This window comes from Brachyhypopomus gauderio, chromosome 10 (genome assembly GCF_052324685.1).
Source record: "Brachyhypopomus gauderio isolate BG-103 chromosome 10, BGAUD_0.2, whole genome shotgun sequence".
NCBI classification, from domain to species: domain Eukaryota; kingdom Metazoa; phylum Chordata; class Actinopteri; order Gymnotiformes; family Hypopomidae; genus Brachyhypopomus; species Brachyhypopomus gauderio.
The window spans coordinates 1-13,916 of NC_135220.1; the positions used below are offsets into that span (position 1 = coordinate 1).

The following is a 13,916-nucleotide window of genomic DNA, read 5'->3' on the forward strand; positions in this document are numbered from 1 at the left end:
CCAACCGAGACTCACGTCCTGGTCCTGAGTTGACGTGTGGTTTGTGTCGCAGATGTAGAGGCACAGGTGTCCTGCGCCGAGCTGCAGTGCCCCTACGGGGCGTCGTGCGTGGAGAAGAAGGGGCAAGCCCAGTGCCAGTGCCCACCACCCAACTGCGACCAGAAGAACAGGACCAAGGTGGGTGCCTGGAGGCTTCTCCATCCACCTCCACCCAGCTGTGCTACTGGTGGGCCTCACAACCTTTCTGCTGTAATGTCAGGAATGAGTGTCATTGACTGTGTGTGTGTGTGTGTGTGTGTGTGTGTGTGTGTGTGTGTGTGTGTGTGTGTGTGTGTGTTCGCTGTCGGGACAGGTGTGTGGCTCCGATGGTGTGACCTATGCTGACCACTGCCAGCTGAGGGCCATTGCCTGTCGCCAAGACATGGAGATTACAGTGAAACACTTGGGCCAGTGCACAGGTGAGACGGCTCTCTCACTGACGTTGCCAACACGTACGTACACACACACACACACACCACACGCACACACACTAAGACAAACACACACAACACACCACTACAGCATGTCTGACAGGGATTCTTGAGATTCTTGAGATAGACCACCGTAGTTACAATGTGTATCAGTTTCTCCCTGCAGCTCCCATACACACACACACACATAATAAAGGAGGCGTTCTTAAACACGATCTCTCTACCCTCTCTACCTCTCTCTCTCTCTCTCTCTCTCTCTCTCTCTCTCTCTCTCTCTCTCTCTCTCTCTCTCTCTCTCACACACACACACACACACACACACACACACATAATAAGGGAGGCGTACTTAAACACGATCTCCCTACTTTCTCTCTCTCTCTCTCTCTCTCTCTCTCTCTCACACACACACACACACACACACACAAACACATAATAAGGGAGGCTTACTTAAACAGGATTTCCTGTTTTTCCTAGTACTCTCTCTCTCTCTTTTTCTCTCTCTCACATACACACACACACACACACACAGAAACATAATCAGGAAAGCTTACTTAATCAGGCCTTTCTGCTCAGGAAGGGTGCATCATGTGGCTGATGGTAAATGCACGGTGAGCTGGGTGTTCATCTTATCTTCGTGGGAGAGAATGTGTGTGTGTTGGGCTGCAGGTGTGTGTTTGCAGCTGCCTGTTTAGAATTGTGTCAGGGTTCATGGGAGCAGGAGGCTGTCTAACAGATGCTCCTGAGCAGATAGAGGGCTTCTGTTTGGCTCCAGTCTGGAGTCATCGAATCCCCTGAAGGAGGCGACATTTGCGCTGTCTGGCCTGCAGCACCCCTGCGTGGATTAGGGGGGGAGGGTTTTAGGAGCACCGTCTGTGGGGAGGAGCCAGCACGCCTCCTTCTGTCATGGCTCCGCCTCCCTGGGAGCGCTGGTTCAGGCTCGCTCCTCCCCCTCCCTGTGTCCCGTCTCTCTGGACGTGTAGAGAGTGGCATTTGGGGGGGGGGGGGGGGGGGGGGGGGGGGGGGGGGGGGGGGGGTCCTAAGGTTGGCGCTTCTCCTGCTCCCAGTGTGTGGGGAGCAGGATGCCAGCCTACATTAGAGGCTCTCTGTGGCGCACGCCCACACCCGGGTGCCAAGGTGGAGGACTCTGCCTGCGTTGTGATTCCTGCGTGTGATTACTGCCCTATAGGACGTTACTGAAATGAAAGAAAGTCACCTGGTGGTGTGTGCAACGTCGTGCTCCGCCCTCCGCCCCTCCCTCACCCCACACCCCCATCCTCTCCACGCCCAACCCTGAGACAGAATCACTACTGCCGTGCGTTCCTTTCGTGGTGTGCAGATGGTGCGGGTGGTGTGTGTGTGGCACCGTGATGTGTATGTAGGCCAGGTGTGGCCCACTGACAGCTCCTCACCTCGATGTGGGTGGGCTTGTGGGATCACGAGCTCATTTCACGTGTGACTGGCTAGACATTAGCTGAAGGCCTCTCTCCCTCCTTCTCTCTCTCCCTCCCTCCCTCTCTCTCTCTCTCTCTCTCTCTCTCTCTCTCTGTTCTGTCTTTGTTCCTCTCAGTTTTTCTCATTTTCTCCCTCCCTCTTTCTTTCCCAGTCTCACCCACCAACACCCACCCTCCCAACCTAAACAAATGACGTCAGTCTTTAAAAAAAAGAAAGAGAAAACAACACTCAAACGTCACCCCAGGCCGCCCACGCGTGTAACACGCGTGCGTGTGCCCAACGGCGGGTGAGTGGCTTGGCGTGCCCATGTGTGAGTAACAGAGAGGAGAAAGTAGAGTGATGGCACGTGGGGGAGAGTGCACGTGTGCCCCCCCCAACCCCCATATGGAGTCGTCACCTGTATGCTGGGGTAGATTGGCAGCACATATGCTGGGCATATGGCACAGGCATCTCTAGGGCTCAGCTTTAGCCCTGATCCCCCACCCTGGACCGCTCCCCTCAGCCACACTCCTCTTCCTCTCGCTCTTCCTCACCTGCCATCGTCCTCCTCACACACCTGTCAATACACAGTCCCAATAACAGCCTTTCAGACGTAACTGCGTCGCCACGACGATTGAAGATGTCAATAGTTTTTTCCACGCGCTTCTAATATTGCAGCTTTGCCTCCCGGAAAATCAAATCAAGCGTTAAACCTGATTAAGCTATACTTCCACCCAAATACCCCTGCTGCTTTTCCCCTGTCAGCTGTGTGTGTGTGTGTGTGTGTGTGTGTGTGTGTGTGTGTGTGTGTGTGTGTGTGTGTGTGTGTGTGTGCATGTGTTTATGCCTGTCACTGTGCCTGTGAGTGTCACTGACTGTGTGTGTGTGTGTGTGTGTGTGTGTGTGTGTGTGCACGCGTGCACGCGCGCGCATGTGTTTATGCCTGTCACTGTACCTGTGAGTGTCATTGACTGTGTGCGCATGTGTGTATGGTGTGTGTGCCTGTCACGGTGTTAGTGTTTCTGTAACTGACTGTGTGTTCGTGTGCATGCATGTGTGTGTGTGTGTGTGTGTGTGTGTGTGTGAGAGAGAGAGAGAGAGTGAGAGGCCTCTGAGCTAAGCTCAGCCATAGGGGGCCCACATCCCAGCTTCCCTGGGTGCTAGCACCATGCCGAGCTCCTGACTGACAGGTGCATCCAAGGAGAAAAGCAACGTGTGGCCCAACACGCACGGATAGCATCTCAGCACTCCTGCACCAGGCTCCCGGATCCACCTCGCTCTCCTCGCCTCTCAGACAGGCTGACACGGCCTGTCGGATAAGTAGACTATTCCCCCAAGCCGTGGAATTTCACACCTCGGCAGCTAATTACGGATCAGACGTTCAGATGATTAGAGCGCTGTGTTCGAGTCCACGGCACCGCGTATCACAGCCGTCCACTGGAGACCAGTGCAGGCAGAATCCAGACTCACTGTTGTCACGGCTGCACTGATCCCAGCGTGCTCGGCACCACGGCCGGTGTGACGACGGGGCCTCTGCTCCCCTGTGGCCCACTTATTGTTCTGTTTATCGCTTAGATCAGAGAATATTTGGGCGTTGCAGACGGGCTTTGTGCGGATTAAGCTTCGCGCCTGCTGTTGCTCCTACCTTCGCTTTCTGTATTTCTCCCTCTCTTTCATTTTCTCTCTTTCATTTCCTTTCTCCCCTTTGCTCTCCTTCTTTTTCTCTCTCCCTTTCTCTCTCTTTCTTTCATTTTTTCCCCATCCCCTCCTCCCTAATTCTCTCTCTCTCCCATGATTATGTCTGGACAGGGGACTGTGAGGCTCTGTTGACAAGGCAGCGTGATCCAGCAGTGTTGACGGATGCCAGCGTGCTGTGAGCAGGGTGTTTGCTGGCTTTGAAGCTTTATTCTGCCCTATTTATATCAATCATTTATCAGTAGGCACTCCTACTGCCTGTGATTAAACCAGCCCTACAGGGGGCCGGCATCTGAGCATATATAATTCATATCTACAGACACTCACCCTCACACACACACACACACACACACACACACACGGCACATAAACACGCGTCCGTGCGTTCTTCCATACAGCTCTGCAAGTCAAGTACAGCCCTGCAGCCAACAAACCCTTCATTATGTTTCTGTTGAAGGGCCCACACGGTAGCCGACCCTTTTGTCTCGGCTGATTTATATGTGGGAGATCTTTAAAGTCTCTCCGCAATCTATGTGATTTTCACTCTTCACTTGCGATACGCTGCTGTGGGCAACTGCAGGTCTCCGAAGCTTTTTGCCTGTGACCTAAACCGCTACCTCCTGGAGCGCCAGTATGTTTGGGCTCCTGTGCTGCTGTGTGTTTGGGTCGCAGAGCCTACATTCAAATGGACTAGGCACGGTTCACTTAGTGGTGACGATTCAGCCCAGGTCCAAGCCACCGCCAGTGATAAGCGTGAACGTGATGTTGGGATGTGACGTAATAATGTAATACAGACCAGACTTTGCAGAATACGCATTTTCTCAAAATTCTTTTTTTTAAGAGCCGCGCAAGACACTCGGTAGGCTGGTCTGATAAGGATCACACCATCCTGTCTCTGTCTAGCACATCAGACTCTGTGTCTGAGTAGGGGTCCTCCCTCAGGTGTGGGGCGCTCAGGTGTTGGGGTTTAATGAAGCCTAAATGACCTGATTGAAACACGCTGTTCCTCACAGGCAGGAGTGGGTTTATTCTGACATTTCCGCCCAGCTGATTTTGACAGCAGTCTGTGAAGCGATGGGGATGAAGATACGGGGACGCACAGCAGGGAGCCGTGCCAGGCGCCACGAGGCGGAAAGGGGGGGGGGGGGGGGGGGGGCTGAGAATGAGGTTGTGGGAGTGGTAAAGCACAGATGGATAGGGCGAGGTGCTTACAGAAACATTGCCATCTTTGCTTACCCATCAACCCATTCCTGCTTTCTCCCAGAACCCATCTCTGAGCTGGTGGCCCGGCCCACCGCGCTGCTGATCACACCACGCACCACCCCTCCCACCGCACACGTCAAGGTCACCCCGCTACGCTTCACCACCACCCCCCCATCTGACTACAGCGAGGACTACGACGAAGAACCCAAAGTTGAAGCACTCCCTCCGGCCAGGGACCCCTCCTCGCCTTTCACCACCCACAGCCCCACCACACCCCACCACCCCCCCACCCGTACCCCACCCCCCACCTCCAGCCACGCCTTTGAGGACTCGGGCAGTGGGGAGCCCAGTGGGGACGACGACACGGAGGGTAGCGGAATGGAGTCGAGTGGAGACGAGTCAGTCGGTAATCCAACCCTTTCACTACATTTCCCATAATCCTGCAGCAACGAGGGATGTTTATATTATCCCATCATACAGTAATGGATGACAAAATATCAGCCTGTTAAATCTGACCTTGTCTTTGTTGTGACCGAGTAAGATAGTGGTAAGCCTTTTATTAATCTTTTTATGATTTCTTTTTTTCCCCCCAATAATGACTTTTGGGATTTTGGCATTAGCCCTCTAGCTACACAGTTTTTGTCTGGAACCTTTTAAACACTTAACAGATAACTTAATACGATGGCTGTAGTATTTACAGTTGACCTAACCTTAACGCAGTTAAGCTGCTGCCTGTTTGACAGCTACGCCTCCACCCACGGGTGTAGCACAGGGTGAATGTGTGTGGCATACACGTAGGTCCTGCGCTTGGCAAAAAGGAATATGGACCTGCTCCGTACGGCTCCTGCGATCCACCTGGCGAGACACCCCGGGTCTTTTCTTCCTTTAGTCAACACACCACACATACGCTTACTTTAAAAATAAAAACTTTTCCACAGCCTCCTGACCCCAGGTCAGCTAATGGCGCCGTATAAGTGCTAGAATTGATGGAAGAGACTGGCACGAGTGTCTAGCTTTTGGATTTATTTTCTTTACGTTTGACACGCCGCCTGTCTACCAAGGAGGTGGGGGTGCGTCCTGTAAGGGTGAGAGGGCGGTGCTGACTGCTCCGCCCTCCGCGAGGACCCTGACCATGTGGCAGGAGCGTGTGGTGCAGAGGTCAAAGTGTGCCTCCGCATTCTTTGGGCGGAGTCTCGTAAATCTGCACCGAAATGGAGGCAAACAGGCCCTTGGGCTCTCTCCGTTTCCCCTCCTGTGTGCCGAGTGTGATTTTTCCAGCACTCCCTCTCTGTCCCTCTCTCTCTCTCTCTCTCTCTCTCTCTCTCTCTTCTCTCTCTTGCTGCCTCTCCTGAGCACATGGGGTCCTTGAACGCCCGCCGATGGCTTTATGACTAGCTTGGCAGAGCGGAAGTCCCCCCTCCAGGCCATCAGAAGTAGTCTCCACGGTACACTCCGTTCCGCTGTTTTCAGCTAGCGGGTTCCAAACAGTCGTTGACGGTGCTCTCAGGAGCACGACGCACTCACATGCCCAGGAAGACGTATTGGAAAACAGTTTTCACTGCCTCTCGCCGAGTTTGACAGATAGTCGATAGCAGGTTTTCTGCCTCTGCGACTATTTCGAGCCCTTGTAAATCTCCAGGGCGGTTGGTAATTATGCTCTGATTGTAACTCATTTAGAATCTAATGATCGCACGTGAGCAGCAAATCTTAAGAAAGTTGTTTTTTCCCAGCTAGTTCATACCTAGATGTAAACTACGTCTCTGCTTCTCCTTCAGCTGCTGCTCCGCCTCATCTCAGATTCCAAACACGTCCTTGTTCGTCTTGAGAGCCTCGCCGAAACTCTACGCAGATAGCCAGCGCCCCTTTCAGCTCCGCAGAAACGCCCTGCCTCCCTTGTCTCTCGGCCTGACCTTCAGGAACTTCTAAAATGTTGTTTGTAATAATGCAGATGTGCGAAGCATGTCTTATGGAGGCTGTGCGGGGAGAGCTCTGTGCATTGAAGCAGTGCCGTGGGAAAAGGCTTCTCACTGGAATGTTAAGTTCTGCTAAGGATATACAGGGATGCATCTTCTTGTTTCATGTCCCGCTGCAGGTCCCACTGTAGCTGCTACCACTGTGTCTCCGGTGGAGCGAACCTCCTGTGACAATAAGCCCTTCGGCTGCTGTCCCGACGGCAAGACGACCGCCACCAGCCCTGATTGGACCAACTGCCCCTGTAAGTCCCTTAAAGCAGGGAAATCGCAGCGTGTCAACATCCATATGCTACGTCTCCTTCCTGTCTCCTTTACGTCTCCTCTCTGTCTCCGTGTTGGTTCACATTCTGTTTGCGCTGGTGCAGCTACGCATTGGTAGAAATCTTGAGTTAGCCGAGATATGGAGGAGTGGAGATTTGCATGATTATAGGTTTGCGTTAGTGGAGATACGAGCAGAGATATGCGGAAGTGAAGAGCTGCATTTGTGGAGATAAGTGATCTAGCAGGCAGCAAAGCCGTCTCTCAGTGTCGAGAGAGACAGTGGAGACAGGGAAAGGCGGGTTGGACCAGAGAGACCAGTGCAGGTGAGACCAAATTAGGCCAGGTCTGCTGTCTGAAGGTTGATTCAGTATGGCAGGGACTAGTCTGGGGTGTGACAGGAGGAGCAAAGACCACATCTACAGCTCTAACACCTAGAACATCTCCAGACGATATGTTTTCAAGCTATGTACGCAATCTAAGTGCACACATTCACACACACACACGTCCCCTACACTCCAGAAATTGCCCACAACAATGAACAATCAATACAGCCAGCAGATAGAGATAGGACCAGGCCAATGTGCTGTTTTCTAAATATGGATTCAGCAGGTCAAGTGTTAGCATGTGCCCTCATTTCCATCAGCGACGAGGCCCTTTCGCCACTCCCCACAAGCCTGCTGTGTGAGTGAGGAGGATAATGGCCATTTTGCTTGGGCTTAGACGACAGCCTTTTTCAGCCAACGTCTCTGAGGCTCTCACCGTGAGATAACTCGCCACTCCTCAGGGTGTCCAACCAATAGGAGTGGGAGTAGCACACAGTTAGCCCCCTGGTGTTTGACAGCCATGTTAATAATGCTAGCTTTGTCCAGGGTTACTTCACGAATGGAAATGTCTGTAAGGTGATCACCGGTTTAGCCAGAGTAGCTAATAATTGAAGTTGTGATGTTTAAATAATGAGATCCAGGCCTAGTGGCTCTGCTAAGAGTTATTCGATTCAGTACCAGTTGTGCAAATTATATTTAACTCTGCATGGAATTCAATTTACTCTGGTCCCTCTATAAAAGACACAGACACTGTACTTTAACAGAAAGGTACTGTCAGCTTTTCTGGGCATTCTCAGGAAATTATGAATGATGTGGAATTTAGCATTTCATTTTGGTGCGGAGAGCCTAATTTCTCTGTGGGAAATTCCTAACCTCGGATTAACAATCTGATCAGTTCCTTTTGCGATTTGCACATAAAAAAAAAAAAATCGTATCAGATAGGAGGTGATGTGCAAAAAAAAAAAAAAAAAAAAAAAGGCCCTTATCATGCAGTTTTAACCAGCTTCTGTCACTCACCCGTTCCCAGGATTAGGAGACAATTACAGCTATCTTTCCTGATAATCATACAAGTGCTCTTCCGAGTCTCAGCCCGGCTGGGGCCCGGCTGGCATGATTGATTGGGACAATTTGTGCAGCTGATTGCGCGGCACACAGAGCCCCGCGCACAGAACCCGGCGCCGGCTCGGATGCTCGGTCCCAGTCCACTTCTCCTTCAGATGCTCGTATTGTTCATTATTTATTTCCACCACAGCTTACAAAGGCCACGCCTCAGATTTTGCTTCCCTCCTCACGCTTGTTACTGTCAGCACAGTGGTGAGCGATGGTTGCAATAACCTTAGCAACGACCCCTATAAAGCTTTTCTTTGGACAAAAGAGCTGGAGTTCTTCACCGATGTCTCTTTAATTCACGCAAATCCTCACAATGTGCATCTCTCTTGTTAAACCTGCTGTGTAAGGACATGGGGTTGTTTGTGTGTGTGTCTGTGTTGTTTTTTTGTCATTGGTGCTGTCTAACAGATTTTTTCTACTCAGTCTTTCATGCCTCTGACACGTTTTGGGAAGCTGCTCGGTCTGGTAAACTCTGGCCCGTCTTTATCCAAACCCCCAACCCCCCCCAAAACTCTCAGTGTTGTCAATGTTGTCCACCCCCTTTATACCTCCACGTTCACCGTGGCAAGCCCTTCACCTGACCCCCGTAACACCCTGCGGACCCAGCACACACCCCTGACTAACTCCACGCCAGCCACATTACTAACAGACTGGCACTGTACCACCAACTCTGAAGCTCTGGCCATAGGGATGCGTGTTCAGTTGGAAACCTTGCATATGAACACGCACGCTTGTCTGTCTGTTCCTGCAGCCACCATGCGATTTAACGGCTACCTGCACCTGGACCAGGTTGAGGGCCAGGAGGTCTTCTACACACCCGAGATGGAGGACCCCAAGTCGGAGCTGTTCGGCGAGACGGCTCGCAGTATTGAGAGCGCTGTGAGTAGCACTGCCCCGTACAAGACAGCACCTTTGCTTAGCTTCTTAGATGTTATTGATCGCAGAATCATGTAGGTGCTGGTGGAGCATCTGTATTCTCCTGTATCTTCTGAACCCTCTCGCTGGTGAATGCTAACTATAGCGAGCTTTTGCTGGCAGTGTGTTGTAGCTTGTGCTGAATATTATTTGATGACTTCATAAGCGGCGGTAAAGGAGCGGTTTTCATTTAGTGATTCCTAGCATGTCTGCTACAGCAGAGGGCATGATGTTAAAGGGTGTGAAATATCACTCTAGCAGTAGCCTGAGCAATAGCTGAAACTGGGAGCTAAGCTCCGGAATCAGTTGTCACTGCATTTGACAGATGAAGCCACAAAATGGCACACCCCCCACCTAACGCACACACACACACACACACACACACACACACACACACACACACACACACACACACACACACACACACACACACACAGTTTCTCTTCATGTTAACCCTAGATTGGGGCATAGGCAGGAAGGACTTAGCTGTGGAAATGGTGTCAGTGCCCTCTAGTTCTAATCCTGCCTTGCCTCTGTGCATGTACACATGTGTGTGTGTGTGTGAGAGAGAGAGAGAGACCCTGCAGGCTCAGCTGGGCCACGAGATAGCAGTACCCCCCCCCCCCCCCCCCCCCCCAACTCCTCTTCATCTTTTTCATCCCCCTCTTCCTCTTCCTCAGCGCTCTGCCTGCTCTGCCGGACAGTGTGAAAACGGTGCCTTGAGGAGAGAGGCCAGTTTCTGGGTCGCTGTGCCCAATGGACTGTGATTGAAGCAAGGCTTTTGTATGGCTCTGCCTTCCAGCCACTCCCGGGTGACTGCGTTCGTGAGGGTGGGGGTGGCCTTCGGATTGGGGCTGGGTGGAGGCACTTGGACTGGCTCCAAAATAAACGTGCAGCTTACACAGGAGACCAGTTGCACACGCTACGATTTTCGAAAGCTTAATGTGCTTCTGGGGCAAAGAAGGGGAACGTAAGCCTGCTGGGGGTCTTAAGTGGGGGGCGTGGAAAGGCCTCCCACAGAGGCACTCTAACAGCAAGGACATGCACAATAAAGGACTCCGGGGGTGAGCTAGGAGATAGGGGTGCCCTTTGATAGGGCCTGAAAGAAACTGAAGGCCCCTTTTTATTTCCTCCCGTCGTGACCGATTTTGCAAAGCGCGCAGCCGTTTCCCCGTCTTATGAATTCCACGGAGCCGTACGCGGAACGGGGCAACGGCGAGGTTTGTTGTCTCATAGAGTAGCACCGCGCTCTATAGAGTAGCACCTGGGATCTGCCGAGACGTATCCGACGCGCTCCTACACGCTCCGCACAGAAAAGCCGGCTGAATCCGAACGGCCGTCATTAGCGGCGTGACATTTTACCACCGCTGCCGAAATGTGTTCCTGTAATTACTTCTGCGCTGCAGTGAAATGTTAATTTGCGCATCCGGAACCCGGTGGGGTTTCGTACAATTTTCCCAATGACACACTTGTCCGTCCTGCAGGCGTGGATCAACGCGTAAGCATTGGTGCCCTTGTCAATGACCGAGCTGTGAGCGTTTCTCTCTGCTCTCTCTCTTATCTCCAGCTGAACGAACTTTTCCGCAAGTCTGACGTCCGGAAGGACTTTCAGAACGTCCGGGTTCGGAATCTGGCTCCCAGCAACTCCATCGTCGCCATGGTAGAGGCCCACTTTGACCCAGGTAACGCAACTCCCCAGATCAAGTAGGCCAGGTTATTGGTATTAATACAGACATAGACCAGAATGTTCTAGAGAAACATATTTCAAATGTATTTTGCCATTGCCGATCCCTGAATACCTGTGAGTGCCACTGGTCACCCAGACGCTGTAGAAAATGGCATCCAGCAGTGATCTGTGCAGACGCTGAAAGCACCTTTGCTATTCACATTAACACCAGACGAAGTTCAAATTTTATAAGTAGATGCATAATTCTGCGAGGAACATATATTTTTGGATGTCATCGCGTCCTCGTGCATTGCGAAAATGACACGTGCCGAGCGAAGGCGCACGCATCTACTCAGCGAGAGGCCCGTGTGAAGCGGCTGGAAATTGTTTATCCAGTGAGCGCTCCGTCATCTCGTTTATTCTATCTGTTACTATAGCGACTCATCTTTCTCCTCTCTCACCCAGCCTTTTTCCATAGCTAGTATTATTGTTGGAGTGCCTCTTACCACCCTGAGCTTTGTAAGCACCTCTTCTCCTTCAAGCACACGAGAATTTCCCGGGTCTGTGCTCCTTTAGAAGTACGCCTTTAGCAAGAAATAAAGAGCTCAAAACTCGCTTGTATATAAGAGAAGATATAACTCAATGGGGCAAAATGAGGTGTTTAACTCGTATAAAGAAGTTCGGCCCCGTCATTTGGTCTCCACGGGCTGTTGACTGTGGGAGGGAGGTCTCTTGGCAAGGTGATTTGTTTTTTAAAACCAGGGTCTCTCAGAGATCGGCTTCAATTCAGCGCCACCCCACCGGATGTCAATTAAAGTGCTGTGAGCGTCTCTCACCAGAGAGAGAAGGAGGGGAAGAAAACGAAGACCGCTTCGCTGCTCCTCTTTTACTGGTGCCATTCAGCGTCTTTTATACCAGCACAAGAGGCCGCCATAAAGGCCGTCGGCGGCGGCCGGTGACGGGGCCATCTGGCCAAGCGTTACGACAGCCCTTCATCCCGACGTCCCTGAATCGAAGAGTGTTTGGAGGACATTCACTCCCCCGGGCCCATTACGTGCAGGCTTCGCCCTGCGTATTTACTGCTGGGTGTAATTTGCAGGGGTGGAGGTTGGGCGGAGGCGGGTGAGGGCGGGGTTTATGGGCGGTGTTCTCCACACCCTCAAGAGCGCGCGCTCACATCTCCGTCTTGTTTCGGTCCATCGTGTCCCGGCGCACAGACACCAGATTTACGGTGGACGATATTGAGGCAGCGCTGCTGAAGCAGCTTAAGGTGGCGAGAGGGACGGGCATTGTGGTGAAGCAGCCAGCAGAGGAGTTCGTCCGCTTCAGCAACTACGGTAAGCAGCTTCAGCAACTACATTAAGCCATTAGAAGTTCTTTCATTTCTTTTCATTATTTCCTATGAGAGGGTGTAGGACCTGGTCAACAATACATGTATGACCAGCGTGTTTCTTTCTCTCTGCCCTCTGGGATCCGTCTCAGGCCTCTCAGTTCTTTCGTTCTTCACAACCACCGCCACAACGGTGGCCACCGTGACCACGCCCGTCCCCACCACCCGCACCTCCGCCGTGGCCCATGTGACCAACCTCGCCGTCGCCTCCACCCGCCACGCGGGCATCACCAGGCGACCCTACACCGCCCGCAGGACCACCACGCCCGCGCCGGTCACCGCCACCCCTTCGCAGCCCCCCGTCGTGACCACCGTTCGGCCCCTGCGGAACCGGCCCGTCACCCAGCACAGCGGCCCCTGCGACTCGCAGCCCTGCGGACACGGGGGCACCTGCGAAGAGGACGGGGAGGAGTTCACCTGCGCCTGCCCCGCGGGGAGGGGTGGAGCTGTGTGCGAGAAAGGTGCGGCAGCCTGGTTTCGTTTTTTATGTGCGGGAATTCAGTATTACCAAAATCTCTCAGCGTGACAATATGCAATTCATCAGGCTTGCACACAAAGAAAAAAAATGCGTATTGAATCCTCAGTGCGTAGAGAATAGCACGATTATGACTCCAAATTGCCTCCCTGCCGTGGTGCTTCAGGAGATGTGGCACATTTCGCTCGCTCTCGGTGGTTTTGGGTAAGAAACGCACCCCTTGCAGCTGCATCAGATTATAATTGACACTAATTGCTTTAATGAGCATTAGTTCTAAAAAAAAAAAGAAGAATGCCACGCACCGAGATGGAGGGGGGGGGGGGAGTTAGGTGGCTAATTGAAGGCTTGCACACAGCACTGGTACCTCCCCCTGATCAATCAGGCCATTAGAGAGTGATAGAGGGAGAAGGCTTCATCAGCCGGCTATTCTCCCAAGAGAGAGGTGTTGATGATAAATGCCCAAGCAATGGGGATCTGTGTCTGAAACATGCCGGGTTAGCTCAGAGCAGCTCGGTGAGCTTAGGCAGCAATTATTCAGCAGGCTAATCATTGTCTCAGCGTGTGTCTGTTGGCGTGGACTGAGCAGTCACACGTAGCACTCAGCTTTACCCTCTACCATGCGCGTGGCACCGTTTGTCGAGCATTGGGTTTCTTTTTTTTTGGGGGGGGGGGGGGGGGGGGGGGGGGGAGTGGTGTTGCTTTATCAGCTGACTGCAGGCTGTTGAAGGACTCGAGGCCTGTTGAAGTCTCTCCGATAACCCACTTTATCTCACGTCTGCCTTCTCGCTTCCACAGTGATAAAGTACTACATCCCGTCCTTCGGCGGCAAGTCTTACCTGGCCTTCGACACCATGAAGGCGTACCATACCGTGCGGATCGCCATGGAGTTCAGGGCCTCGGACACCACGGGTATACTCCTGTACAACGGGCAGACCGGCAAGAAGGACTTCCTCTCGCTCGCTTTGGTGGGAGGCAAGGTGCAGCTGAAGTAGGTGGTTGGTCCT

At 52.5% G+C, this 13,916-nt stretch overlaps 1 protein-coding gene across 1 annotated transcript in view; it reads left to right on the forward strand.

The window, feature by feature from the left end:
• The first annotated feature begins 48 nt into the window (after positions 1 to 48).
• Positions 49 to 13,916, forward strand: part of agrn (agrin) — a 34,647-nt gene continuing 20,779 nt past the window's right edge. The window contains exons 1-9 of the mRNA XM_077018358.1: positions 49 to 177; positions 353 to 458; positions 4,861 to 5,205; positions 6,892 to 7,014; positions 9,218 to 9,345; positions 10,949 to 11,063; positions 12,265 to 12,384; positions 12,530 to 12,898; positions 13,708 to 13,900. Of these exons, the coding sequence (XP_076874473.1) occupies positions 422 to 458; positions 4,861 to 5,205; positions 6,892 to 7,014; positions 9,218 to 9,345; positions 10,949 to 11,063; positions 12,265 to 12,384; positions 12,530 to 12,898; positions 13,708 to 13,900 (1,430 nt within the window). The 5' untranslated portion in view covers positions 49 to 177; positions 353 to 421. The remainder of the gene's footprint in view (positions 178 to 352; positions 459 to 4,860; positions 5,206 to 6,891; positions 7,015 to 9,217; positions 9,346 to 10,948; positions 11,064 to 12,264; positions 12,385 to 12,529; positions 12,899 to 13,707; positions 13,901 to 13,916) is intronic.